Source organism: Oncorhynchus masou, chromosome 11 (genome assembly GCF_036934945.1).
Source record: "Oncorhynchus masou masou isolate Uvic2021 chromosome 11, UVic_Omas_1.1, whole genome shotgun sequence".
Lineage (NCBI taxonomy): Eukaryota > Metazoa > Chordata > Actinopteri > Salmoniformes > Salmonidae > Oncorhynchus > Oncorhynchus masou.
The window spans coordinates 9,015,704-9,043,263 of record NC_088222.1 but is presented as its reverse complement, the minus strand read 5'-3'; the positions used below and the strand labels follow the sequence as shown (position 1 = coordinate 9,043,263).

The window sequence follows — 27,560 nt, the reverse complement described above, 5'->3', positions numbered from 1 at the left end:
TGGTACTGTTGTAGACGTGTTGGTACTGTTGTAGACGTGTTGGTACTGTTGTAGACGTGTTGGTAACTGGGTCAGACGTGTTGGTACTGTTGTAGACGTGTGTTAACTGGGTCAGACGTGTTGGTACTGTTGTAGACGTGTGTTAACTGGGTCAGACGTGTTGGTACTGTTGTAGACGTGTGTTAACTGGGTCAGACGTGTTGGTACTGTTGTAGACGTGTGTTGGTACTGTTGTAGACGTGTGTTAACTGGGTGAGACGTGTTGGTACTGTTGTAGACGTGTTGGTACTGTTGTAGACGTGTTGGTACTGTTGTAGACGTGTTGGTACTGTTGTAGACGTGTGTTAACTGGGTCAGACTTGTGTTAACTGGGTCAGACGTGTGTTAACTGGGTCAGACTTGTGTTAACTGGGTCAGACGTGTGTTAACTGGGTCAGACGTGTTGGTACTGTTGTAGACGTGTTGGTACTGTTGTAGACGTGTGTTAACTGGGTCAGACGTGTTGGTACTGTTGTAGACGTGTGTTAACTGGGTCAGACGTGTTGGTACTGTTGTAGACGTGTTGGTACTGTTGTAGACGTGTTGGTACTGTTGTAGACGTGTTGGTACTGTTGTAGACGTGTGTTAACTGGGTCAGACGTGTTGGTACTGTTGTAGACGTGTGTTAACTGGGTCAGACGTGTTGGTACTGTTGTAGACGTGTGTTAACTGGGTCAGACGTGTTGGTACTGTTGTAGACGTGTGTTGGTACTGTTGTAGACGTGTGTTAACTGGGTGAGACGTGTTGGTACTGTTGTAGACGTGTGTTAACTGGGTCAGACGTGTTGGTTCTGTTGTAGACGTGTTGGTACTGTTGTAGACGTGTTGGTACTGTTGTAGACGTGTTGGTACTGTTGTAGACGTGTTGGTACTGTTGTAGACATGTTGGTACTGTTGTAGACGTGTGTTAACTGGGTCAGACGTGTGTTAACTGGGTCAGACGTGTGTTAACTGGGTCAGACGTGTGTTAACTGGGTCAGACGTGTTGGTACTGTTGTAGACGTGTTGGTACTGTTGTAGACGTGTGTTAACTGGGTCAGACGTGTTGGTACTGTTGTAGACGTGTGTTAACTGGGTCAGACGTGTTGGTACTGTTGTAGACGTGTTGGTACTGTTGTAGACGTGTTGGTACTGTTGTAGACGTGGGTTAACTGGGTCAGACGTGTTGGTACTGTTGTAGACGTGTGTTAACTGGGTCAGACGTGTTGGTACTGTTGTAGACGTGTTGGTACTGTTGTAGACGTGTTGGTACTGTTGTAGACGTGTTGGTACTGTTGTAGACGTGTTGGTACTGTTGTAGACGTGTGTTAACTGGGTCAGACGTGTTGGTACTGTTGTAGACGTGTTGGTACTGTTGTAGACGTGTTGGTACTGTTGTAGACGTGTGTTAACTGGGTCAGACGTGTTGGTACTGTTGTAGACGTGTGTTAACTGGGTCAGACGTGTTGGTACTGTTGTAGACGTGTTGGTACTGTTGTAGACGTGTTGGTACTGTTGTAGACGTGTTGGTACTGTTGTAGACGTGTTGGTACTGTTGTAGACGTGTTGGTACTGTTGTAGACGTGTGTTAACTGGGTCAGACGTGTTGGTACTGTTGTAGACGTGTGTTAACTGGGTCAGACGTGTTGGTACTGTTGTAGACGTGTGTTAACTGGGTCAGACGTGTTGGTACTGTTGTAGACGTGTGTTAACTGGGTCAGACGTGTTGGTACTGTTGTAGACGTGTGTTAACTGGGTCAGACGTGTTGGTACTGTTGTAGACGTGTTGGTACTGTTGTAGACGTGTTGGTACTGTTGTAGACGTGTTGGTACTGTTGTAGACGTGTTGGTACTGTTGTAGACGTGTTGGTACTGTTGTAGACGTGTTGGTACTGTTGTAGACGTGTTGGTACTGTTGTAGACGTGTTGGTACTGTTGTAGACGTGTTGGTACTGTTGTAGACGTGTTGGTAACTGGGTCAGACGTGTTGGTACTGTTGTAGACGTGTGTTAACTGGGTCAGACGCGTTGGTACTGTTGTAGACGTGTGTTAACTGGGTCAGACGTGTTGGTACTGTTGTAGACGTGTGTTAACTGGGTCAGACGTGTTGGTACTGTTGTAGACGTGTGTTAACTGGGTCAGACGTGTTGGTACTGTTGTAGACGTGTGTTAACTGGGTCAGACGTGTTGGTACTGTTGTAGACGTGTGTTAACTGGGTCAGACGTGTTGGTACTGTTGTAGACGTGTGTTGGTACTGTTGTAGACGTGTGTTAACTGGGTGAGACGTGTTGGTACTGTTGTAGACGTGTTGGTACTGTTGTAGACGTGTTGGTACTGTTGTAGACGTGTTGGTACTGTTGTAGACGTGTTGGTACTGTTGTAGACGTGTGTTAACTGGGTCAGACTTGTGTTAACTGGGTCAGACGTGTGTTAACTGGGTCAGACGTGTTGGTACTGTTGTAGACGTGTTGGTACTGTTGTAGACGTGTGTTAACTGGGTCAGACGTGTGTTAACTGGGTCAGACGTGTTGGTACTGTTGTAGACGTGTTGGTACTGTTGTAGACGTGTTGGTACTGTTGTAGACGTGTTGGTACTGTTGTAGACGTGTTGGTACTGTTGTAGACGTGTGTTAACTGGGTCAGACGTGTTGGTACTGTTGTAGACGTGTGTTAACTGGGTCAGACGTGTTGGTACTGTTGTAGACGTGTGTTAACTGGGTCAGACGTGTTGGTACTGTTGTAGACGTGTTGGTACTGTTGTAGACGTGTTGGTACTGTTGTAGACGTGTTGGTACTGTTGTAGACGTGTTGGTACTGTTGTAGACGTGTTGGTACTGTTGTAGACGTGTGTTAACTGGGTCAGACGTTGGTACTGTTGTAGACGTGTGTTAACCGGGTCAGACGTGTTGGTACTGTTGTAGACGTGTGTTAACCGGGTCAGACGTGTTGGTACTGTTGTAGACGTGTGTTAACCGGGTCAGAACTGTTGTAGACGTGTGCTAACTGGGTCAGACGTGTTGGTACTGTTGTAGACGTGTGTTAACTGGGTCAGACGTGTTGGTACTGTTGTAGACGTGTGTTAACTGGGTCAGACGTGTTGGTACTGTTGTAGACGTGTTGGTACTGTTATAGACGTGTGTTAACCGGGTGAGACGTGTTGGTACTGTTGTAGACGTGTTGGTACTGTTGTAGACGTGTGTTAACTGGGTCAGACGTGTTGGTACTGTTGTAGACGTGTTGGTACTGTTGTAGACGTGTTGGTACTGTTGTAGACGTGTTGGTACTGTTGTAGACGTGTTGGTACTGTTGTAGACGTGTTGGTACTGTTGTAGACGTGTGTTAACTGGGTCAGACGTGTTGGTACTGTTGTAGACGTATTGGTACTGTTGTAGACGTGTGTTAACTGGGTCAGACGTGTTGGTACTGTTGTAGATGTGTGTTAACCGGGTGAGACGTGTTGGTACTGTTGTAGACGTGTTGGTACTGTTGTAGACGTGTTGGTACTGTTGTAGACGTGTTGGTACTGTTGTAGACGTGTTGGTACTGTTGTAGACGTGTTGGTACTGTTGTAGACGTGTGTTGGTTCTGTTGTAGACGTGTGTTAACTGGGTCAGACGTGTTGGTACTGTTGTAGACGTGTTGGTACTGTTGTAGACGTGTTGGTACTGTTGTAGACGTGTTGGTACTGTTGTAGACGTGTTGGTACTGTTGTAGACGTGTTGGTACTGTTGTAGACGTGTTGGTACTGTTGTAGACGTGTTGGTACTGTTGTAGACGTGTGTTAACCGGGTCAGACGTGTTGGTACTGTTGTAGACGTGTTGGTACTGTTGTAGACGTGTGTTAACCGGGTCAGACGTGTTGGTACTGTTGTAGACGTGTTGGTACTGTTGTAGACGTGTGTTAACTGTGTCAGACGTGTTGGTACTGTTGTAGACGTGTTGGTACTGTTGTAGACGTGTTGGTACTGTTGTAGACGTGTTGGTACTGTTGTAGACGTGTTGGTACTGTTGTAGACGTGTTGGTACTGTTGTAGACGTGTTGGTACTGTTGTAGACGTGTGTTAACTGGGTCAGACGTGTTGGTACTGTTATAGACGTGTTGGTACTGTTGTAGACGTGTGTTAACCGGGTCAGACGTGTTGGTACTGTTGTAGACGTGTTGGTACTGTTGTAGACGTGTTGGTACTGTTGTAGACGTGTGTTAACTGGGTCAGACGTGTTGGTTCTGTTGTAGACGTGTTGGTACTGTTGTAGACGTGTTGGTACTGTTGTAGACGTGTTGGTACTGTTGTAGACGTGTTGGTACTGTTGTAGACGTGTTGGTACTGTTGTAGACGTGTGTTAACTGGGTCAGACTTGTGTTAACTGGGTCAGACGTGTGTTAACTGGGTCAGACGTGTTGGTACTGTTGTAGACGTGTTGGTACTGTTGTAGACGTGTGTTAACTGGGTCAGACGTGTTGGTACTGTTGTAGACGTGTGTTAACTGGGTCAGACGTGTTGGTACTGTTGTAGACGTGTTGGTACTGTTGTAGACGTGTTGGTACTGTTGTAGACGTGTTGGTACTGTTGTAGACGTGTTGGTACTGTTGTAGACGTGTTGGTACTGTTGTAGACGTGTGTTAACTGGGTCAGACGTTGGTACTGTTGTAGACGTGTGTTAACCGGGTCAGACGTGTTGGTACTGTTGTAGACGTGTGTTAACCGGGTCAGACGTGTTTGTACTGTTGTAGACGTGTGTTAACCGGGTCAGAACTGTTGTAGACGTGTGCTAACTGGGTCAAACGTGTTGGTACTGTTGTAGACGTGTGTTAACTGGGTCAGACGTGTTGGTACTGTTGTAGACGTGTTGGTACTGTTATAGACGTGTGTTAACCCGGTGAGACGTGTTGGTACTGTTGTAGACGTGTTGGTACTGTTGTAGACGTGTGTTAACTGGGTCAGACGTGTTGGTACTGTTGTAGACGTGTTGGTACTGTTGTAGACGTGTTGGTACTGTTGTAGACGTGTTGGTACTGTTGTAGACGTGTTGGTACTGTTGTAGACGTGTGTTAACTGGGTCAGACGTGTTGGTACTGTTGTAGACGTATTGGTACTGTTGTAGACGTGTGTTAACTGGGTCAGACGTGTTGGTACTGTTGTAGACGTGTGTTAACCGGGTGAGACGTGTTGGTACTGTTGTAGACGTGTTGGTACTGTTGTAGACGTGTTGGTACTGTTGTAGACGTGTTGGTACTGTTGTAGACGTGTTGGTACTGTTGTAGACGTGTGTTGGTTCTGTTGTAGACGTGTGTTAACTGGGTCAGACGTGTTGGTACTGTTGTAGACGTGTTGGTACTGTTGTAGACGTGTTGGTACTGTTGTAGACGTGTTGGTACTGTTGTAGACGTGTTGGTACTGTTGTAGACGTGTTGGTACTGTTGTAGACGTGTTGGTACTGTTGTAGACGTGTTGGTACTGTTGTAGACGTGTTGGTACTGTTGTAGACGTGTGTTAACCGGGTCAGACGTGTTGGTACTGTTGTAGACGTGTTGGTACTGTTGTAGACGTGTGTTAACTGTGTCAGACGTGTTGGTACTGTTGTAGACGTGTTGGTACTGTTGTAGACGTGTTGGTACTGTTGTAGACGTGTTGGTACTGTTGTAGACGTGTTGGTACTGTTGTAGACGTGTGTTAACTGGGTCAGACGTGTTGGTACTGTTATAGACGTGTTGGTACTGTTGTAGACGTGTGTTAACCGGGTCAGACGTGTTGGTACTGTTGTAGACGCGTGTTGGTACTGTTGTAGACGTGTTGGTACTGTTGTAGACGTGTGTTAACTGGGTCAGACGTGTTGGTACTGTTGTAGACGTGTGTTAACTGGGTCAGACGTGTTGGTACTGTTGTAGACGTGTGTTAACTGGGTCAGACGTGTTGGTACTGTTGTAGACGTGTTGGTACTGTTGTAGACGTGTTGGTACTGTTGTAGACGTGTTGGTACTGTTGTAGACGTGTGTTAACTGGGTCAGACGTGTTGGTACTGTTGTAGACGTGTGTTAACTGGGTCAGACGTGTTGGTACTGTTGTAGACGTGTGTTAACTGGGTCAGACGTGTTGGTACTGTTGTAGACGTGTGTTAACTGGGTCAGACGTGTTGGTACTGTTGTAGACGTGTGTTAACTGGGTCAGACGTGTTGGTACTGTTGTAGACCTGTGTTAACTGGGTCAGACGTGTTGGTACTGTTGTAGACGTGTGTTGGTTCTGTTGTAGACGTGTGTTAACTGGGTCAGACGTGTTGGTACTGTTGTAGACGTGTGTTAACTGGGTCAGACGTGTTGGTACTGTTGTAGACGTGTGTTAACTGGGTCAGACGTGTTGGTACTGTTGTAGACGTGTGTTAACTGGGTCAGACGTGTTGGTACTGTTGTAGACGTGTTGGTACTGTTGTAGACGTGTTGGTACTGTTGTAGACGTGTTGGTACTGTTGTAGACGTGTTGGTACTGTTGTAGACGTGTGTTAACTGGGTCAGACGTGTTGGTACTGTTGTAGACGTGTGTTAACTGGGTCAGACGTGTTGGTACTGTTGTAGACGTGTGTTAACTGGGTCAGACGTGTTGGTACTGTTGTAGACGTGTGTTAACTGGGTCAGACGTGTTGGTACTGTTGTAGACGTGTGTTAACTGGGTCAGACGTGTTGGTACTGTTGTAGACCTGTGTTAACTGGGTCAGACGTGTTGGTACTGTTGTAGACGTGTGTTGGTTCTGTTGTAGACGTGTGTTAACTGGGTCAGACGTGTTGGTACTGTTGTAGACGTGTGTTAACTGGGTCAGACGTGTTGGTACTGTTGTAGACGTGTGTTAACTGGGTCAGACGTGTTGGTACTGTTATAGACGTGTTGGTACTGTTATAGACGTGTGTTAACTGGGTCAGACGTGTTGGTACTGTTGTAGACGTGTTGGTACTGTTGTAGACGTGTTGGTACTGTTGTAGACGTGTTGGTACTGTTGTAGACGTGTTGGTACTGTTATAGACGTGTGTTAACTGGGTCAGACGTGTTGGTACTGTTGTAGACGTGTGTTAACTGAGTCAGACGTGTTTTTACTGTTGTAGACGTGTTGGTACTGTTGTAGACGTGTGTTAACTGGGTCAGACGTGTTGGTACTGTTGTAGACGTGTTGGTACTGTTGTAGACGTGTGTTAACTGGGTCAGACGTGTTGGTACTGTTATAGACGTGTGTTAACTGGGTCAGACGTGTTGGTACTGTTGTAGACGTGTGTTAACTGAGTCAGACGTGTTGGTACTGTTGTAGACGTGTTGGTACTGTTGTAGACGTGTTGGTACTGTTGTAGACGTGTTGGTACTGTTGTAGACGTGTTGGTACTGTTGTAGACGTGTTGGTACTGTTGTAGACGTGTGTTAACTGGGTCAGACGTGTTGGTACTGTTGTAGACGTGTTGGTACTGTTGTAGACGTGTGTTAACTGGGTCAGACGTGTTGGTACTGTTGTAGACGTGTTGGTACTGTTGTAGACGTGTTGGTACTGTTGTAGACGTGTTGGTACTGTTGTAGACGTGTTGGTACTGTTGTAGACGTGTTGGTACTGTTGTAGACGTGTTGGTACTGTTGTAGACGTGTTGGTACTGTTGTAGACGTGTTGGTACTGTTGTAGACGTGTTGGTACTGTTGTAGACGTGTGTTAACTGGGTCAGACGTGTTGGTACTGTTGTAGACGTGGGTTGGTACTGTTGTAGACGTGGGTTGGTACTGTTGGTACTGTTGTAGACGTGGGTTGGTACTGTTGTAGACGTGGGTTGGTACTGTTGTAGACGTGGGTTGGTACTGTTGTAGACGTGGGTTGGTACTGTTGTAGACGTGGGTTGGTACTGTTGTAGACGTGGGTTGGTGGGTTGGTACTGTTGTAGACGTGTGTTGGTACTGTTGTAGACGTGGTTTGGTACTGTTGTAGACGTGGGTTGGTGGGTTGGTACTGTTGTAGACGTGGGTTGGTGGGTTGGTACTGTTGTAGACGTGGGTTGGTACTGTTGTAGACGTGGGTTGGTACTGTTGTAGACGTGGGTTGGTACTGTTGTAGACGTGGGTTGGTACTGTTGTAGACGTGGGTTGGTGGGTTGGTACTGTTGTAGACGTGGGTTGGTACTGTTGTAGACGTGGGTTGGTGGGTTGGTACTGTTGTAGACGTGGGTTGGTACTGTTGTAGACGTGGGTTGGTACTGTTGTAGACGTGTGTTGGTACTGTTGTAGACGTGTGTTGGTACTGTTGTAGACGTGGGTTGGTACTGTTGTAGACGTGGGTTGGTGGGTTGGTACTGTTGTAGACGTGGGTTGGTGGGTTGGTACTGTTGTAGACGTGGGTTGGTACTGTTGTAGACGTGGGTTGGTGGGTTGGTACTGTTGTAGACGTGGGTTGGTGGGTTGGTACTGTTGTAGACGTGGGTTGGTACTGTTGTAGACGTGGGTTGGTACTGTTGTAGACGTGGGTTGGTGGGTTGGTACTGTTGTAGACGTGGGTTGGTGGGTTGGTACTGTTGTAGACGTGGGTTGGTACTGTTGTAGACGTGGGTTGGTGGGTTGGTACTGTTGTAGACGTGGGTTGGTGGGTTGGTACTGTTGTAGACGTGGGTTGGTACTGTTGTAGACGTGGGTTGGTACTGTTGTAGACGTGGGTTGGTGGGTTGGTACTGTTGTAGACGTGTGTTGGTGGGTTGGTTCTGTTGTAGACGTGGGTTGGTACTGTTGTAGACATGTGTTGGTACTGTTGTAGACGTGGGTTGGTACTGTTGTAGACGTGGGTTGGTGGGTTGGTACTGTTGTAGACGTGGGTTGGTACTGTTGTAGACGTGGGTTGGTACTGTTGTAGACGTGGGTTGGTGGGTTGGTACTGTTGTAGACGTGGGTTGGTGGGTTGGTACTGTTGTAGACGTGGGTTGGTACTGTTGTAGACGTGGGTTGGTACTGTTGTAGACGTGGGTTGGTGGGTTGGTACTGTTGTAGACGTGTGTTGGTGGGTTGGTTCTGTTGTAGACGTGGGTTGGTACTGTTGTAGACATGTGTTGGTACTGTTGTAGACGTGGGTTGGTACTGTTGTAGACGTGGGTTGGTGGGTTGGTACTGTTGTAGACGTGGGTTGGTACTGTTGTAGACGTGGGTTGGTACTGTTGTAGACGTGGGTTGGTACTGTTGTAGACGTGGGTTGGTACTGTTGTAGACGTGGGTTGGTGGGTTGGTACTGTTGTAGACGTGGGTTGGTGGGTTGGTACTGTTGTAGACGTGGGTTGGTGGGTTGGTACTGTTGTAGACGTGGGTTGGTTCTGTTGTAGACGTGGGTTGGTGGGTTGGTACTGTTGTAGACGTGGGTTGGTACTGTTGTAGACGTGGGTTGGTACTGTTGTAGACGTGGGTTGGTACTGTTGTAGACGTGGGTTGGTACTGTTGTAGACGTGGGTTGGTACTGTTGTAGACGTGGGTTGGTACTGTTGTAGACGTGGGTTGGTACTGTTGTAGACGTGGGTTGGTACTGTTGTAGACGTGGGTTGGTACTGTTGTAGACGTGGGTTGGTACTGTTGTAGACGTGGGTTGGTGGGTTGGTACTGTTGTAGACGTGGGTTGGTACTGTTGTAGACGTGGGTTGGTGGGTTGGTACTGTTGTAGACGTGGGTTGGTACTGTTGTAGACGTGGGTTGGTGGGTTGGTACTGTTGTAGACGTGTGTTGGTGGGTTGGTTCTGTTGTAGACGTGGGTTGGTACTGTTGTAGACGTGGGTTGGTACTGTTGTAGACGTGGGTTGGTACTGTTGTAGACGTGGGTTGGTGGGTTGGTACTGTTGTAGACGTGGGTTGGTACTGTTGTAGACGTGGGTTGGTACTGTTGTAGACGTGGGTTGGTACTGTTGTAGACGTGGGTTGGTACTGTTGTAGACGTGGGTTGGTACTGTTGTAGACGTGGGTTGGTACTGTTGTAGACGTGGGTTGGTGGGTTGGTACTGTTGTAGACGTGGGTTGGTTCTGTTGTAGACGTGGGTTGGTGGGTTGGTACTGTTGTAGACGTGGGTTGGTTCTGTTGTAGACGTGGGTTGGTGGGTTGGTACTGTTGTAGACGTGTTGGTACTGTTGTAGACGTGTTGGTACTGTTGTAGACGTGTGTTAACCGGGTCAGGTGTGTTGGTCTTCACTCACTTGGCTATTTCCTCAGAGCTGCTGCTGATAGGCAGAATGACAGAATCTCAGTTTGACATATCTTTTCTGTCGGAAATGTATGTACGAACGCGCACACATAATGAAAATATATTTGGCTTACAATTGTGTCCATGAAAGATGTCCCTTGAATCATTTGATTGTCTGTAGGCCTACTAAAACCCATTACCACCCCTCCCTGTAGCATTTAGTAAGGATTTCACAGCCGATGTCAGATGTATTTACTACTTTTACTCATCTTTATTCCCAATGGGACAGACGTTAGTCAGGGTCAGTGTGAATCCGCTTTATTCTCTGAGATCTGGAGTCGCAGTGGAAGGATCTGAGGAACTATTTTTTTGTCAATAGGTGAACCGGTCAATCGTGGCCTACTGACTCAGCATCGATATCCCTGTTGCTTTAAGTGTCTTACCATTCTGCTCTGCTCATTGTTTACGTAGGACACCAAATAGGCCAGAAACCTACTGTACTGAGAAGTATTTTTTTTAACCCCACGCCTACATGAGAAATCTCTGAAGAATGTTGTTTTTAAAGTATGTGCAGTAGCATGGAGTGAGCAGGACTTTCTGGTCTTGTAAACACTTGAAGGTATGTTGGACTGACGTCATGGGTTTTACCACAGTGGGGAGGTAAACTACAAAGCAGGTTCAATGACTTAGCTCGCTAACTTGCCTAAATATTCAGATTTTTAAAATATATATTTTTAAAGGATAAGGTTGAACTGTGCGTGGTCTAATTGACTCAGCCAAAAACACATCTAAGTTTGTTTTTCTGATTGATTGAGAAAGCGAATGGTGATTTCTGGTTCTTTATCAGAGTTAGATGGCTAACTCATTGAACCTGCTTTGTAGTGTACCACTCAAGAGGTTACATATTTTATTAATCAAATGTTTATTTGTGTTTATAAAATAGTAATGTTCAAATATATCACAGTCTGCATTTTGGAATGACAGAATGCATTTTAAACTTGTGGTCGTGCATTGATAAATGCACCAAAGATGGCATTAACGTTAAAGACAGCACTTCAACAAAACCTCTTACACCCTGAGCCTTTCATTTTCATTTCAGCACAAATGGAAAATATTGGCACTGACTCACCAATGGATTGATATTTTAGCATTGTCTCAGTTGAAGAGTTCTGACTCACCCATGGAGTTTAGTCAGATCTCCTCTCACACAGCCAGTCATCCCTGCCTCTAATCCATTTTGTCAGATCTCCTCTCACACAGCCAGTCAACCCTGCCTCTAATTCATCTAGTCAGATCACCTCTCACACAACCAGTCAACCCTGCCTCTAATCCATCTATCCAGTCAACCCTGCCTCTAATCCATCTAGTCAGATCTCCTCTCACTCAGCCAGCCAACCCTGCCTCTATAATCCATCTAGTTAGATCTCCTCACACTCAGCCAGTCAACCCTGTCTCTAATTCATCTCGCCAGATCTCCTCTCACACAGCCAGTCAACCCCTTACTCTAATCCATCTAATCAGATCTCCTCTCACTCAGCCAGCCAAACCTGCCTCTAATCCATCTAGTCAGATCTCTCTCACTCAGCCAGTCAACCCTGCCTCTAATCCATCTAGTCAGATCTCCTCTCACACAGCCAGTCAACCCTTCCTCTAATCCATCTAGTCAGATCTTTCACTCACTCAGCCGGCCAACCCTGCCTCTAATCCATCTAGTCAGATCTCCTCACACAACCAGTCAACCCTGCATCTAATCCATCTAGTCAGATCTCTCACTCACTCAGCCAGCCAACCCTGCCTCTAATCCATCGAGTCAGCTATCCTGTCACACAGCCCCGCCTGCCTTTAATCCATTTTGTCAGCTCGCCTGTCACAAAGCCAGCCCTGCCGCTATTCCATCTAGTCAGCGCTCCTCCACACAACCCTGCCTCTTTCCCTGCCCGAGGCTGTTAAGACTAGAGGGATATTCACAACACTTTGCAGTGTCAAGCTTGCTGCCTTCACCTATTATTTATGATATTTTCTATCTGATTATAGGGACTTTTCATGACATCTTTCCATATTTGTTTACTTTCCTGGTATGAGTTATTTGTTTTTCTTACTGTTGTCTCCAACAGGTTTAATGTGTTTGTTCACAAACAATTTTAGAGAATCAAATTCCCCCAGCAGTTGGAAAGGAACTGCTGCTCTGAGTTCTCAGGCTGGCCCAGATGGAACCCTATTCCCTATATAGTGCACTACTTTAGACCAGAGCCCTATGGAACACTATTCCCTATATAGTGCACTACTTTAGACCAGAGCCCTATGGAACCCTATTCCCTATATAGTGCACTACTTTAGACCGGAGCCCTATGGAACCCTATTCCCTATATAGTGCACTACTTTAGACCGGAGCCCTATGGAACCCTATTCCCTATATAGTGCACTACTTTAGACCGGAGCCCTATGGTTCCCTATTTAGTGCAGAGCCCTATGGAACCCTAGTAGTCCCTATATAGTGTACTACTTTAGACCGGAACCCATATAGGGAATAGGGTGGCATTTGTGACACCGCCTCAGTCTCACTACCACGCGTGGACTCCGTTTCCCCTGAGTTAGACAGTCTTCGCTGCTAATCAGTCAAATCCTCTTAAAATGAATTTATTTCAATGTATTTGGTTGGGACATAAAATATGTCTTCTTGGCTCAAACTAGTTTTTTCTGTGTCAAAAGGGAAAAACCTACTTTGCATGATTTTCTAGCCATAACTCACAGTGATGCTGTGTCTACGGATGTGTTGGAGCTGTGAAAGCAAAACGTGACTGTGATGCAGTGACTGTTCTCTCATGAAAATTCAGTGCTTGTACAAAACATTAGGAACACCTCCCTAATATTGAGTTGCACCCTATTTTTGCCCTCAAAACAGCCTTAATTCGTCAGGGCAAGAACTCTACAAGTTCTCAAACGTTCTATCGGGAAGCAAATTGACTCCAGTGCTTCCCGCAGTTGTGTCAAATTGGCTGGATGTCCTTTGGGTGGTGGACCATTCTTGATACACTCAGCAGCTTTGCAGTTCTTGACACTCAAACCGGTGCACCTGGCACCTACTACCATACCCCGTTCAGAGGCACTTTCGGCTTGCCCCATTTAAATCTTTTGTCTTGCCCATTCACCCTCTGAATGGCACCCATACACAATCCATGTCTCAATTGTCTCAAGGCTTAAAAATCCTTCTTTAACCCGTCTCCTCCCCTTCATTTACACTGATTGAAGTGAATTTAACAAGTGACATCAATAAGGGTTCATAGCTTTCACCTGGTCATCAGTCTGTCATGGAAAGAGCTGTTGTTCCTAATGTTTTATACACTCTGTCTATTTGACACACAGCAGCTTCTCTACTGTCTGAGTAAATGTCTGTCTTTCAGAGCATAGAGATCCAATATAATAACTCTGATTTTAATGTGTCTATCTTTCAGATCCTCTCCACTCCCATCGGAGGTACCACAGTGACTACAGCTCGTCCAGTGAGAGCCCCTCTGTAGCATCCTCCGACACCGACTACAGACAAGGTAGCATATCATTCAAGCCAGTCCTTTTTCAACTTTAAAATACAAAAACTGCATGTCCGTCAAACACGCGTTTCCAATTCCACAGCGAAAGAGGAAAATGTGTCATTGAATGTAGATTCATTATGAGTCACATGTCTTGAAGCCGGAGCTGACTATTCACCAGTGATGGGAAAAATACACAATTGTCATACTTGAGTGAAAGTAAAGATATACCTTTTTAATAGGAAATGACTCAAGTGAAAATCACCCAGTAAAATACTACTTCAGTAAAAGTCTAAAAGTATTTGGTTTTAAATAGGCTTTAAGTATCATAATGAAATGTAATTTGCAAAAATGTAAAATTAAAAGTAAATTATTTAAAATCCCTTATATTAAGGAAACCAGATGGTACAATTGTTTGTGTTTTTTAAATGTACAGATAGCCAAAGGCACACTCCAACATCATTCACAAACTAAGCATTTGTGTTTAGTGAGTTCTCCAGATCAGAGGCAGTAGGGATGACCAGTGATGTTCTCTGTTTAGTGAATCCTCCAGATCAGACATGCAGTAGGGATGACCAGGGATGTTCTCTGTTTAGTGAGTCATCCAGATCAGAGGCAGTAGGGTTGACCAGTGATGTTCTCTGTTTAGTGAATCCTCCAGATCAGACATGCAGTAGGGATGACCAGGGATGTTCTCTGTTTAGTGAGTCATCCAGATCAGAGGCAGTAGGGTTGACCAGGGATGTTCTCTGTTTAGTGAGTCCTCCAGATCAGACATGCAGTAGGGATGACCAGGGATGTTCTCTGTTTAGTGAGTCCTCCAGATCAGAGGCAGTAGGGATGACCAGGGATGTTCTCTGTTTAGTGAGTCCTCCAGATCAGAGGCAGTAGGGATGACCAGGGATGTTCTCTGTTTAGTGAGTCCTCCAGATCAGAGGCAGTAGGGATGACCAGGGATGTTCTCTGTTTAGTGAGTCCTCCAGATCAGAGGCAGTAGGGATGACCAGGGATGTTCTCTGTTTAGTGAGTCCTCCAGATCAGAGGCAGTAGGGATGACCAGGGATGTTCTCTGTTTAGTGAGTCCACCAGATCAGAGGCAGTAGGGTTGACCAGGGATGTTTTCTGTTTAGTGAGTCTGCCATATCAGAGGCAGTAGGGATGACCAGGGATGTTCTCTTGATAAGTGTGTGAATTGGACTATTTTCTGTCCTGCTAAACATTTAAAATGTAAGAAGTACTTTTGGGTGTGAGAGAAAATGTATGGTGTAAAAAAATACATCATTTTCTTTTGGAATGTAGTGAAGTAAATGTTGTCAAAAATATACATTAAAATACAGATACCCACAAAAAATGACATAAGTAGTACTTTAAAGTATTTTTGCTTCTGTACTTTACACCACTGCTGTCCACTTCACGTCCCCCTCATCTTGGAAAGGAAATTCTAAACAGCTTAACAGCACTCCCAGCAACCTCACTGACACAAAGCTGCTGTTAACCGTTGCTTAGTTTTATGAATGTGTGATACTTCTGGTCTGTTCCACTTTCACCGTCACTACTCGACCAACTCCCCTCGGAGCCTGCTGCCCCTCGGAGCCTGCTGCCCCTCGGAGCCTGCTGCCTGTTAGCGCGTGCTGTTGATCATGTGATGGAACTTGATATATTTTATTTCTTCTGTTTCAGTTAAGAAACCAGAGGAAGTGAGACGTTACAGCTCCCAGTTGGCTCTCTCAGACCATCACGGCATGTCTCTCACCAGCCACAACGCACACAGACACAGGTACATCCCTGTTAAGAATTACAACTGAGATACAGGCATGTCCGTTCCCAGAGGAAGATTCACCTGGGCTTTGTTCATTAGGATACGCAATGGAAGAAAACAGTCCGAAACAGGGAGGTACCATCTGAATTTGTCCAATAGCAAAGGCTCCTTTTTTGTTTTTCATTACAGAATGTTTAAAACAAAGTTGTGCTATGGTGTGCCTTAACGAAAACAACCCTTCACCTGCACTCTCCCCCCTCTCACATTCCTAGTGTCCAGTCAAATGTCTGAGTCCTGCTTTAGAAACGTGTTTGTGTGTGTGCACACCCTGCTCTATAGCATTTAGATTATATATCCAGCAGTATATGGACACCCCTTCAAATTAGTGGATATGTCTATTTCAGCCACACCTGTTGCTGACAGGCATATAAATTCAAGCACACAGCCATGCAATCTCCATAGACAAAACATTGGCAGTAGAATGGCCTTACTGAAGAGCTCAGTAACTTTCAACATGGCACCGTCATAGGATGCCACCTTTCCAACAATTCAGTTCATCAAATTTCCGGTCAACTGTAAGTGCTGTTATTGTGAGGCAGAAACATCTAGGAGCAACACCGGCTCAGCCGTGAAGTGGTAGGCCACACAAGCTCACAGGACGTGACCGCTGAGTGCTGAAGCACCTAGTGCATTAAAATCGTCTGTCCTCGGTTGCAACACTCACTACTGTGTTCCAAACTGCCTCTGGAAGCAACGTCAACACAAGAACTGTTCGTCAGGAGCTTACATTTACATTTAAGTCATTTAGCAGACGCTCTTATCCAGAGCGACTTACAAATTGGTGAATTCACCTTCTGACATCCAGTGGAACAGCCACTTTACAATAGTGCATCTAAATCATTTAAGGGGGGGTGAGAAGGATTACTTTATCCTATCCTAGGTATTCCTTGAAGAGGATAGGATAAATAGGATTAAATGATTTAGATGCACTATTGTAAAGAGCTTCATGATATGGGTTTCCATGGCCGAGCAGCTGCACACAAGCTGCACACAAGCCTAAGATCACCAGCCTAAGATCACCACAAGCCTAAGATCACCATGCACAATTTCAAGCGTTGGCTGGAGTGATGACTCACGCTTTAACATCTGGCAGTCTGATGGAGGAATCAGGGTTCGGTTGATGCCAGGAGAACGCTACCTGCCCTAATGCATAGTGCCAACTGTAAAGTTTGGTGGAGGAGGAATTAAGGTGTTTGGCTGTTTTTTGTGATTCGGTCCAGGTCCCTTAGTTTCAGTGAAGGAAAGTCTTAATGCTGCAGCATACAATGGCATTGTTGACAATTCTGTACTTGCAACTTTGTGGCAACTGTTTTGGGGAAGGCCCTTTCCTGTTTTCAGTATGACAATGCCCTGTGCACAAAGCTAGGTCCATACAGAAATGGTTTGTCAATCGGTGTGGAAGAACTTGACTAGCCTGCACAGAGCCCTGACCTCAACCCCATCGAACACCTTTGGGATGAATTGGAATGCCGACTGCATGCCAGGCCTAATCACCCAACATCAGTGCTGCCCTCACTAATGCTCTTGTGGCTGAAAGGAAGCAAGTCCCCGCAGCAATGTTCCAACATCTAGTGGAAAGCCTTCCCGGAAGAGTGGAGGCTGTTATTGCAGCAAAGGGTGGGGACCAACTCCATATTAATGCCCATGATTTTGGAATGAGATGTTTGACGAGCAGGTGTCTACATACTTTTGGTCATGTAGTGTATATTACACAAGAAGGAGCAGGTGTCTACATACTTTTGGTCATGTAGTGTATATACCGTGGCCCAGGACAGACACCTGTTAATGTTTAACTAAATGTATGTATCTCAGGGTGAAGCTATTCTCACATCGCTCACGTTGCACAAGACTGGGAAAACGGAGCCGTGTGTCGTGGTTAAAGGTTTGGAAACACGCCAGTCCGAGTGGAGTTAAGAATCAAGATAAAGATTAAATCAAAAATCTGGAAATGTATATCATAGAAGGTAATTAATCCTGTTTTCAATTATTCACACTTGTTCCAGGGTAAGGTGTGCTTCCTAAAGGGTAATGTTTTTTTAACTTCCTGAAGCAGTCTTACCCATTAGCTGTATGATGTTTTGTCTATGGCCCTCCTGCACCCCCTGCTGGTTAAATTAATGTATAACCTGGCTCTATGGTCGAATCTTTATTTTTTACCTTTATTTAACTAGGCAAGTCAGTTAAGAACAAACTCTTATTTACAATGGCGGCCTACGTCAACTGCCTTGTTCAGGGGCAGAACGACAGAATTTTGGCCTGAAGCACTATTTCGGGAATAGGGTTCTATTGGGCTCTGCTACTGGCTGTGTGTGTGATATCAGTGTGATTTACACGGTCTGCTGCAGGCTGGCTGTAGTGTGGCGGGGTGTGGTAGGTTAATCAGTGCCAGTAGGATTTCATAATCGATCCTGTGTGTAGGCAGACAGTTTGGGCACAGGGCCACAGAGTGGAACGACACACACTCACCCAAACAGCTGTTAGTGATACAGTGCATTTGGAAAGTATTCAGACCCCTGGACTTTTTCCACATTACTGCCATTTTCTAAAATGGATTAAATAGTTTTCCCTCATCATTCTACACACCATACCCCATAATGACAAAGCAACAACAACAAAAAATCACATTTATTTGAAAGAAAACCCTGAAATCATTACATACATACATTGTGCCAGTCTAAAGTTTAGACACACCTACTCATTCAAGGGTTTTTCTTTACTTTTACTATTTTCTACATTGTAGAATAATAGTAAAGACATCAAAACTATAAAATCACACATATGGACTCATAGTAACCAAAAAACTATTGAACAAATCAAAAATAGATTTTAGATTATTCAAATTAGCCACCCTTTGCCTTGATGACAGTTCTGTACACTCTTGGCATTTTCTCAACCAGCTTCATGAGGAATGCTTTTCCAACAGCTTTGAAGGAGTTCCCACATATTCTGAGCATTTATTGTCTGCTTTTCTTTCACTCTGCGGTCCAACTCATCCCAAACCATCTCAATTGGGTTGAGGTCGGGGGATTGTGGAGGCCAGGTCATCTGATGCAGCACTCATCACTCTCCTTCTTGGTCAAATAGCCCTTACACAGCCTGAAGGTGTGTTGGGTCATTGACCTGTTGAAAAACAAATGATAGTCTCTCTAAGCGCAAACCAGATGGGATGCTGTGGTAGCCATGCCTTTAATTCTAACAAAATCACTGACAGTTTCACCAGCAAAGTACCATCACACCTCCTCCTCCATGCTTCACAGTGGGAACCACACATGCGGAGATCATCCATTCACCTACTTTGCGTCTCACAAAGACATTGTGGTTGGATTCAAAAATCTCAAATTTAGACTTATCAGACCAAAGGACATATTTCCACTGGTCTAATGTCCATTGCTTGTGTTTCTTGGCCCAAGAAAGTCTCTTATTTTAGTAGTAGTTTCTTTACAGCAATTCGACTATGAATTCCTGATTCACGTGGTCTCCTCTGAACAGTTGATGTTGAGATGTGTCTGTTACTTGAACTCTGAAAAATGTATTTGGGCTGCAAATTCTGAGGTGCAATTAACTCTAATGAACTCATCCTCTGCAGCAGAGAACTGGTCTTCCTTTCCTGTGGCGGTCCTCATGAGAGCCACTTTCATCAGAGCGCTTGATGATTTTTGCTACTTGAAGAAGCTTTCAAAGTACTTGACATTTTCCGTAGTGACTGACTTAGTAATGCTGGTCGTTTCTCTTTGCTTATTTGAGCTGTTCTTGCCGTAATATGGACTTGGTCTTTTACCAAATAAGGCTTTCTTCTATAATATATATTGACATGTTTAACACTGTTTTTTGCTTACATGATTCCATGTGTTATTTCATAGTTTTGATGTCTTCACTATTATTCTACAATGTAGAAAATAGTAAAAATGTAAACCCTTGAATGAGGAGGTTTGTCCAAACTTTTGACTGGTACTGTAAGTATTCACACCCTTTACTCAGTACTCTGTTGAAGCACCTTTGGCAGCGATTACAGCCTCGAGTCTTCTTTGGTTATAACGCTACCAGCTTGACACACCTGTATTTGGGGAGCTTCTCACATTCTTCTCTGCAGATCCTCTCAAGCTCTGTCAGGTTGGATGGGGAGCGTCGCTGCACAGCTATTTTCAAGTCCGGGCTCACCAAGTTCACCTGTTGGAATGTGAACCTTCGCCTCAGTCTGAGGTCCTGAGCGCTCTGGAGCAGGTTTTCATCAAGGATCTCTTTGTACTTTGCTCTATTAATCTTTCCCTCGATCCTGACTAGTCTCCCAGTCCCTGCTGCTGAAAACATCCCCACAGCATGATGCTGCCACCACCATGCTTCACCGTAGGGATGGTGCCAGGTGACCCTTGGCATTCAGGCCAAAGAGTTCTTTGGTCTGATGAAACAAAGATTGAATCTTGTTTCTCATTGTCAAACTCCAAGCAGACTGTCATGTGCCTTTTTACTGAGGAGTGGCTTCCTTCTGGCCACTCGACCATAAAGGCCTAATTGGTGGAGTGCTGCAAAGGTAGTTGTCCTTCTGGAATGTTCTCCCGTCTCCACAGAGGAACTCTGAAGCTCTATCAGAGTGACCGTAGAGTTCTTGGTCACCTCTCTAACCAAGGCTCTTCTCCCCCGATTGCTCACTTCGGCCGGACGGCCAGCTCTAGAAAGAGTTGGTGGTTCCAAACTTCTTACATATAAGAATGATGAAGGCCACTGTGTTCTTAGGGACCTTCAATGCTGCAGACATTTTTTGGTAGCCTTCCTCAGATCTGTGCCTCGACACAATCCTGTCTCGGAGCGCTATGGACAATTCCTTCGACCTAATTGCTTGGTTTTTGCTCTGACATACCTGTCTATATAAGGTCCCACTGTTGACAGTGTGTGTGCCTTTCCAAATCATGTCCAATCAATTAAATTTAACACAGGTGGACTCCAACCAAGTTGTAGAAACATCTCAAGGATGATCAATGGAAATATTTTTAATACATTTGCAAAAATTCAGAAACCGGTTTTCGCTTTGTCATTATGGGCTATTGTGTGTAGCTGAGGATCATTTTTTATTTATTCCATTTCAGAATGAGGCTGTAACGTAACAAAATGTGGAAAAAGTCGAGGGGTCGGAATACTTCCCTGTGTGTGTGTGTGTGTGTGTGTGTGTGTGTGTGTGTGTGTGTGTGTGTGTGTGTGTGTGTGTCATGTGTGTGTGTGTTCATGTGTGTATCTCTATCCATCATCTCTAAAACCAGTAACCGAATGTCCATAACATTTTTAATGGAGTATGTTAAACTCTGGTAGCCTAGTGGTTAGAGCGGCAGGGTAGCCTAGTAGTTAGTGTTGGACTAGTAACCGAAAGTTCAAACCCCCTCGCTGACAAGTTACAAATATGTCGCTCTGCCCCTGAACAAGGCAGTTAACCCACTGTTCCTAGGCCGTCATTGAAAATAAGAATTTGTTATTAACTGACATGCCTAGTAAAATAAAGGTAAAATTTAAATTAAAAAAAACTATCCAGTTGTATGTGATGCCGGCAGATTGGCTATGGAACCAAGATGTCTTTTCTCCATGTTTTAGTTGCTTGGGGGATTTTAGGACAACTTTTAACTAAACCTTTTGTGGTGGAATACTGAAAGAAGGTGATACTCGTGACTAGCGACTGGCTAGCGTGGGAGCACAGTGTGATGATGAGAGAAGGTGATACTCGTGACTAGCGACTGGCTAGCGTGGGAGCACAGCGTGATGATGATGAGAGGAGGTGATACTCGTGACTAGCAACTGGCTAGCGTGGGAGCACAACGTGATGATGATGAGAGGAGGTGATACTCGTGACTAGCAACTGGCTAGCGTGGGAGCACAACGTGATGATGATGAGAGAAGGTGATACTAGCGACTGGCTAGCGTGGGAGCACAGCGTGATGATGAGAGAAGGTGATACTCGTGACTAGCGTGGGAGCACAGCGTGATGATGAGAGAAGGTGATACTCGTGACTAGCAACTGGCTAGCGTGGGAGCACAACGTGATGATGTGAGAAGGTGATACTCGTGACTAGCGACTGGCTAGCGTGGGACCACAGAGTGATGATGATGAGAGAAGGTGATACTCGTGACTAGCGACTGGCTAGCGTGGGAGCACAGCGTGATGAGAGAAGGTGATACTCGTGACTAGCGACTGGCTAGCGTGGGAGCACAGCGTGATGATGATGAGAGAAGGTGATACTCGTGACTAGCGACTGGCTAGCGTGGGAGCACAGAGTGATGATGATGAGAGAAGGTGATACTCGTGACTAGCGACTGGCTAGCGTGGGAGCACAGCGTGATGATGATAAGAGAAGGTGATACTCGTGACTAGCGACTGGCTAGCGTGGGAGCACAGCGTGATGATGATAAGAGAAGGTGATACTCGTGACTAGCGACTGGCTAGCGTGGGAGCACAGAGTGATGATGATGAGAGAAGGTGATACTCGTGACTAACGAACTGGCTAGCGTGGGAGCACAGCGTGATGATGATGAGAGAAGGTGATCCTCGTGACTAACGAACTGGCTAGCGTGGGAGCACAGTGTGATGATGATGAGAGAAGGTGATACTCGTGGCTAGCGTGGGAGCACAGCGTGATGATGAGAGAAGGTGATACTCGTGACTAGCGACTGGCTAGCGTGGGAGCACAGCGTGATGATGATGAGAGAAGGTGATACTCGTGACTAGCAACTGGCTAGCGTGGGAGCACAACGTGATGATGATGAGAGAAGGTGATACTCGTGACTAGCAACTGGCTAGCGTGGGAGCACAACGTGATGATGATGAGAGAAGGTGATACTCGTGACTAGCGACTGGCTAGCGTGGGAGCACAGCGTGATGATGATGAGAGAAGGTGATACTCGTGACTAGCGACTGGCTAGCGTGGGAGCACAGCGTGATGATGATGAGAGAAGGTGATACTCGTGACTAGCGACTGGCTAGCGTGGGAGCACAGCGTGATGATGAGAGAAGGTGATACTCGTGACTAGCGACTGGCTAGCGTGGGAGCACAGCGTGATGATGATGAGAGAAGGTGATACTCGTGACTAGCGACTGGCTAGCGTGGGAGCACAGCGTGATGATGAGAGAAGGTGATACTCGTGACTAGCGACTGGCTAGCGTGGGAGCACAGAGTGATGATGATGAGAGAAGGTGATACTCGTGACTAGCGACTGGCTAGCGTGGGAGCACAGCGTGATGATGATGAGAGAAGGTAATACTCGTGACTAGCAACTGGCTAGCGTGGGAGCACAGCGTGATGATGAGAGGTGATACTCGTGACTAGCGACTGGCTAGCGTGGGAGCACAGAGTGATGATGATGAGAGAAGGTGATACTCGTGACTAGCGACTGGCTAGCGTGGGAGCACAGCGTGATGATGATGAGAGAAGGTGATACTCGTGACTAGCGACTGGCTAGCGTGGGAGCACAGCGTGATGATGATGAGAGAAGGTGATACTCGTGACTAGCGACTGGCTAGCGTGGGAGCACAGCGTGATGATGATGAGAGAAGGTGATACTCGTAACTAGCAACTGGCTAGCGTGGGAGCACAGCGTGATGATGAGAGAAGGTGATACTCGTGACTAGCGACTGGCTAGCGTGGGAGCACAGCGTGATGATGATGAGAGAAGGTGATACTCGTGACTAGCGACTGGCTAGCGTGGGAGCACAGAGTGATGATGATGAGAGAAGGTGATACTCGTGACTAGCGACTGGCTAGCGTGGGAGCACAGCGTGATGATAAGAGAAGGTGATACCCGTGACTAGCGACTGGCTAGCGTGGGAGCACAGCTTGATGATGATGAGAGAAGGTGATACCCGTGACTAGCGACTGGCTAGCGTGGGAGCACAGCTTGATGATGATGATGAGAGAAGGTGATACTCGTGACTAGCGACTGGCTAGCGTGGGAGCACAGAGTGATGATGATGAGAGAAGGTGATACTCGTGACTAGCGACTGGCTAGCGTGGGAGCACAGCGTGATGATGAGAGAAGGTGATACTCGTGACTAGCGACTGGCTAGCGTGGGAGCACAGCGTGATGATGATGAGAGAAGGTGATACTCGTGACTAGCAACTGGCTAGCGTGGGAGCACAACGTGATGATGATGAGAGAAGGTGATACTCGTGACTAGCAACTGGCTAGCGTGGGAGCACAACGTGATGATGATGAGAGAAGGTGATACTCGTGACTAGCGACTGGCTAGCGTGGGAGCACAGCGTGATGATGATGAGAGAAGGTGATACTCGTGACTAGCGACTGGCTAGCGTGGGAGCACAGCGTGATGATGATGAGAGAAGGTGATACTCGTGACTAGCGACTGGCTAGCGTGGGAGCACAGCGTGATGATGAGAGAAGGTGATACTCGTGACTAGCGACTGGCTAGCGTGGGAGCACAGCGTGATGATGATGAGAGAAGGTGATACTCGTGACTAGCGACTGGCTAGCGTGGGAGCACAGCGTGATGATGAGAGAAGGTGATACTCGTGACTAGCGACTGGCTAGCGTGGGAGCACAGAGTGATGATGATGAGAGAAGGTGATACTCGTGACTAGCGACTGGCTAGCGTGGGAGCACAGCGTGATGATGATGAGAGAAGGTAATACTCGTGACTAGCAACTGGCTAGCGTGGGAGCACAGCGTGATGATGAGAGAAGGTGATACTCGTGACTAGCGACTGGCTAGCGTGGGAGCACAGCGTGATGATGAGAGGTGATACTCGTGACTAGCGACTGGCTAGCGTGGGAGCACAGAGTGATGATGATGAGAGAAGGTGATACTCGTGACTAGCGACTGGCTAGCGTGGGAGCACAGCGTGATGATAAGAGAAGGTGATACCCGTGACTAGCGACTGGCTAGCGTGGGAGCACAGCTTGATGATGATGAGAGAAGGTGATACCCGTGACTAGCGACTGGCTAGCGTGGGAGCACAGCTTGATGATGATGATGAGAGAAGGTGATACTCGTGACTAGCGACTGGCTAGCGTGGGAGCACAGAGTGATGATGATGAGAGAAGGTGATACTCGTGACTAGCGACTGGCTAGCGTGGGAGCACAGCTTGATGATGATGAGAGAAGGTGATACTCTTGACTAGCAACTGGCTAGCGTGGGAGCACAGCGTGATGATGATGAGAGAAGGTGATACTCGTGACTAGCGACTGGCTAGCGTGGGAGCACAGCGTGATGATGATGAGAGAAGGTGATCCTCGTGACTAGCGACTGGCTAGCGTGGGAGCACAGCGTGATGATGATGAGAGAAGGTGATACTCGTGACTAGCGTGGGAGCACAGCGTGATGATGAGAGAAGGTGATCCTCGTGACTAGCAACTGGCTAGCGTGGGAGCACAGCTTGATGATAATGAGAGAAGGTGATACTCGTGACTAGCGACTGGCTAGCGTGGGAGCACAGCGTGATGATGATGAGAGAAGGTGGTCCTCGTGACTGGCTAGCGTGGGAGCACAGCGTGATGACTCAATCACCATTTATGGCACTGTTTGAATAACTAACACAGTGGTCAAACACACCTGAACTGTAGCAATGTCAGTGAAGAGACATTCCAACAGAAGTCATAGGCTCACTGAAGCCAGGAGAGTTGAAGACTGATTAAACTTGAATAGACAAAATGCGTGTTACTGAGTGAATTAAATTGTCATGTTTGGATTGTTTCAAGCATTCATAAAGAGCCTTGCATGTTGATATGTTTCATTGTAGTGTAAGTGGTATGTGATTACCGTTACAGAGACACTGTGTTATTCTGTTCATCGGAAGGCTGGTAGCTCAGAGGACCGACACAGGGGTGCACCCTTATAATTTAGATATGAGTTACGGTGATTAGATCCAAGAATGTGGGTGTTGTTTTCATGTCTTTGTTTTAATGTTTTGGGCCATGTAAAGTGTTGTTAATTAGACAATAGGAGATACTGGGCCATGTAAAGTGATGTTCATTAGATGATGGGAGATACTGGGCCATGTAAAGTGATGTTAATTAGACAATAGGAGATACTGGGCCATGTAAAGTGATGTTAATTAGATGATAGGAGATACTGGGCCATGTAAAGTGATGTTCATTAGATGATGGGAGATACTGGGCCATGTAAAGTGATGTTAATTAGTTGATAGGAGATACTGGGCCATGTAAAGTGATGTTAATTAGACGATAGGAGATACTGGGCCATGTAAAGTGATGTTAATTAGACGATAGGAGATACTGGGCCATGTAAAGTGATGTTAATTAGACGATAGGAGATACTGGGCCATGTAAAGTGATGTTAATTAGACAATAGGAGATACTGGGCCATGTAAAGTGATGTTAATTAGACAATAGGAGATACTGGGCCATGTACAGTGATGTTAATTAGACAATAGGAGATACTGGGCCATGTAAAGTGATGTTAATTAGTTGATAGGAGATACTGGGCCATGTAAAGTGATGTTAATTAGTTGATAGGAGATACTGGGCCATGTAAAGTGATGTTAATTAGACAATAGGAGATACTGGACCATGTAAAGTGATGTTAATTAGTTGATAGGAGATACTGGGCCATGTAAAGTGATGTTAATTAGTTGATAGGAGATACTGGGCCATGTAAAGTGATGTTAATTAGACGATGAGATACTGGAAGTTAGTGCTCAATTCCGAGTCTCATTGCAAAGATTCTGAATATTTATGTAAATAAGGTATTTCTCTATATACATACATACATATACATACATATACATACATATACATACATACATACACATACATACATACATACATACATATACATACATACATACATATACATATATATACATATATACATACCGCTGCACCCACTGTGTCAAGCAGGGGCAGAGACATCACGCAAGCCATCCAAGACATCACCAGTATCAAGCCCCGCTAGAAGAACCTGACCAAAAAAAAAATATTTCTCAAAACCTCTTCTCTTTGTCATTATGGGTTATTGTGCGTCAATTGATGCGGAAAACAATTGAATCCATTTTAGAGTAAAGCTGTTATGTCACAAGATGTGGAAAAGGGGAAGAGGTCTGAATGTTCTCGTGCTTTTAGATTTATGTCTAAGCTTCAGTTTGACATTAAGCACACAGGACCGTATCACATCCATGAAAGACTTGAATTTCGGGTTTTTCACGTCTCTAAAATAAATCTCCTTGACATAGTGTTAGAGGAATTCTAAATTCCTCTGTATGTTTTCCCAATCAGAATGAATTACTCTGTCAATGCATTCTATGGGATTGTAAGACCCAATATTTTTATAAGAATGGACAGAGCCCCGGTCTTAAGTCAGGTAACTGCGTTTAATTCAAGGGAGTACTGGTATATATACATTTTTCCACAGGTTATAAACTGAAAATGACGTCAGCGTTTTCTAAATGTTCTATCTCTTCTTGACACCAGTAGAGAGGCCCTATAGTTCTCGAGCCTTCCCTCCTCGCCTGTAGCCAAGGTCAGTCAGTGTTGATAAGCATTCTAGACAGTCTAGAGATAGTCCGTCCCTGCCATCTGGAGATAGTTCATTCATTTGTACCAAGGCACTGTTCTAAACTCCTGACTATATTAAATACAATTGGGAATGGGAGCAAGAGAGAAAATGCATATATGTACAGTACACAATAGCATTTGGACTAGTCAGTCCTGATTGAAATGTATGCATAATTAGTCATCATTGATAAAAATTCCCTTAACACATAGCTTGTCAAAAATCCAATGAATGCATAATTAGGACAATACACAACCTTTGTCAGGCATTTAACATTGTCACCATGTTGCTGACTGACAGTGTCTGGATAGAAATGTCTAATGTAGAACATACACTGAGTGAACAAAACATTAAGAACATCTGCTTTTTCCATGACCGACTGACCAGGGGAAAGGGGAGACCGAGTCAGTTGTTCAACTGAATACATTCAAATGTGTCTTCCGCATTTAACCCAACCCCTCTGCATCAGAGGGTTGCGAAAGGGTGCCTTAATCGATATTGACGGCGCCCGGGGAACACCAGGTGAGAG

At 45.7% G+C, this 27,560-nt stretch overlaps 1 protein-coding gene across 4 annotated transcripts in view; it reads left to right on the top strand.

Moving 5' to 3' along the window:
* ptpn13 (protein tyrosine phosphatase non-receptor type 13) overlaps positions 1 to 27,560 on the top strand; it is a 159,323-nt gene that overhangs the window by 81,369 nt on the left and 50,394 nt on the right. For 3 of the 4 annotated variants that reach the window (XM_064977320.1, XM_064977319.1, XM_064977318.1), the window contains exons 8-9: positions 13,635 to 13,727; positions 15,390 to 15,486. In XM_064977320.1, the coding sequence (XP_064833392.1) occupies positions 13,635 to 13,727; positions 15,390 to 15,486 (190 nt within the window). Of the gene's footprint in view, positions 1 to 13,634; positions 13,728 to 15,389; positions 15,487 to 17,354; positions 17,493 to 27,560 lie in introns of those variants that run through there. The other variant, XM_064977321.1, reaches the window with a different exon arrangement.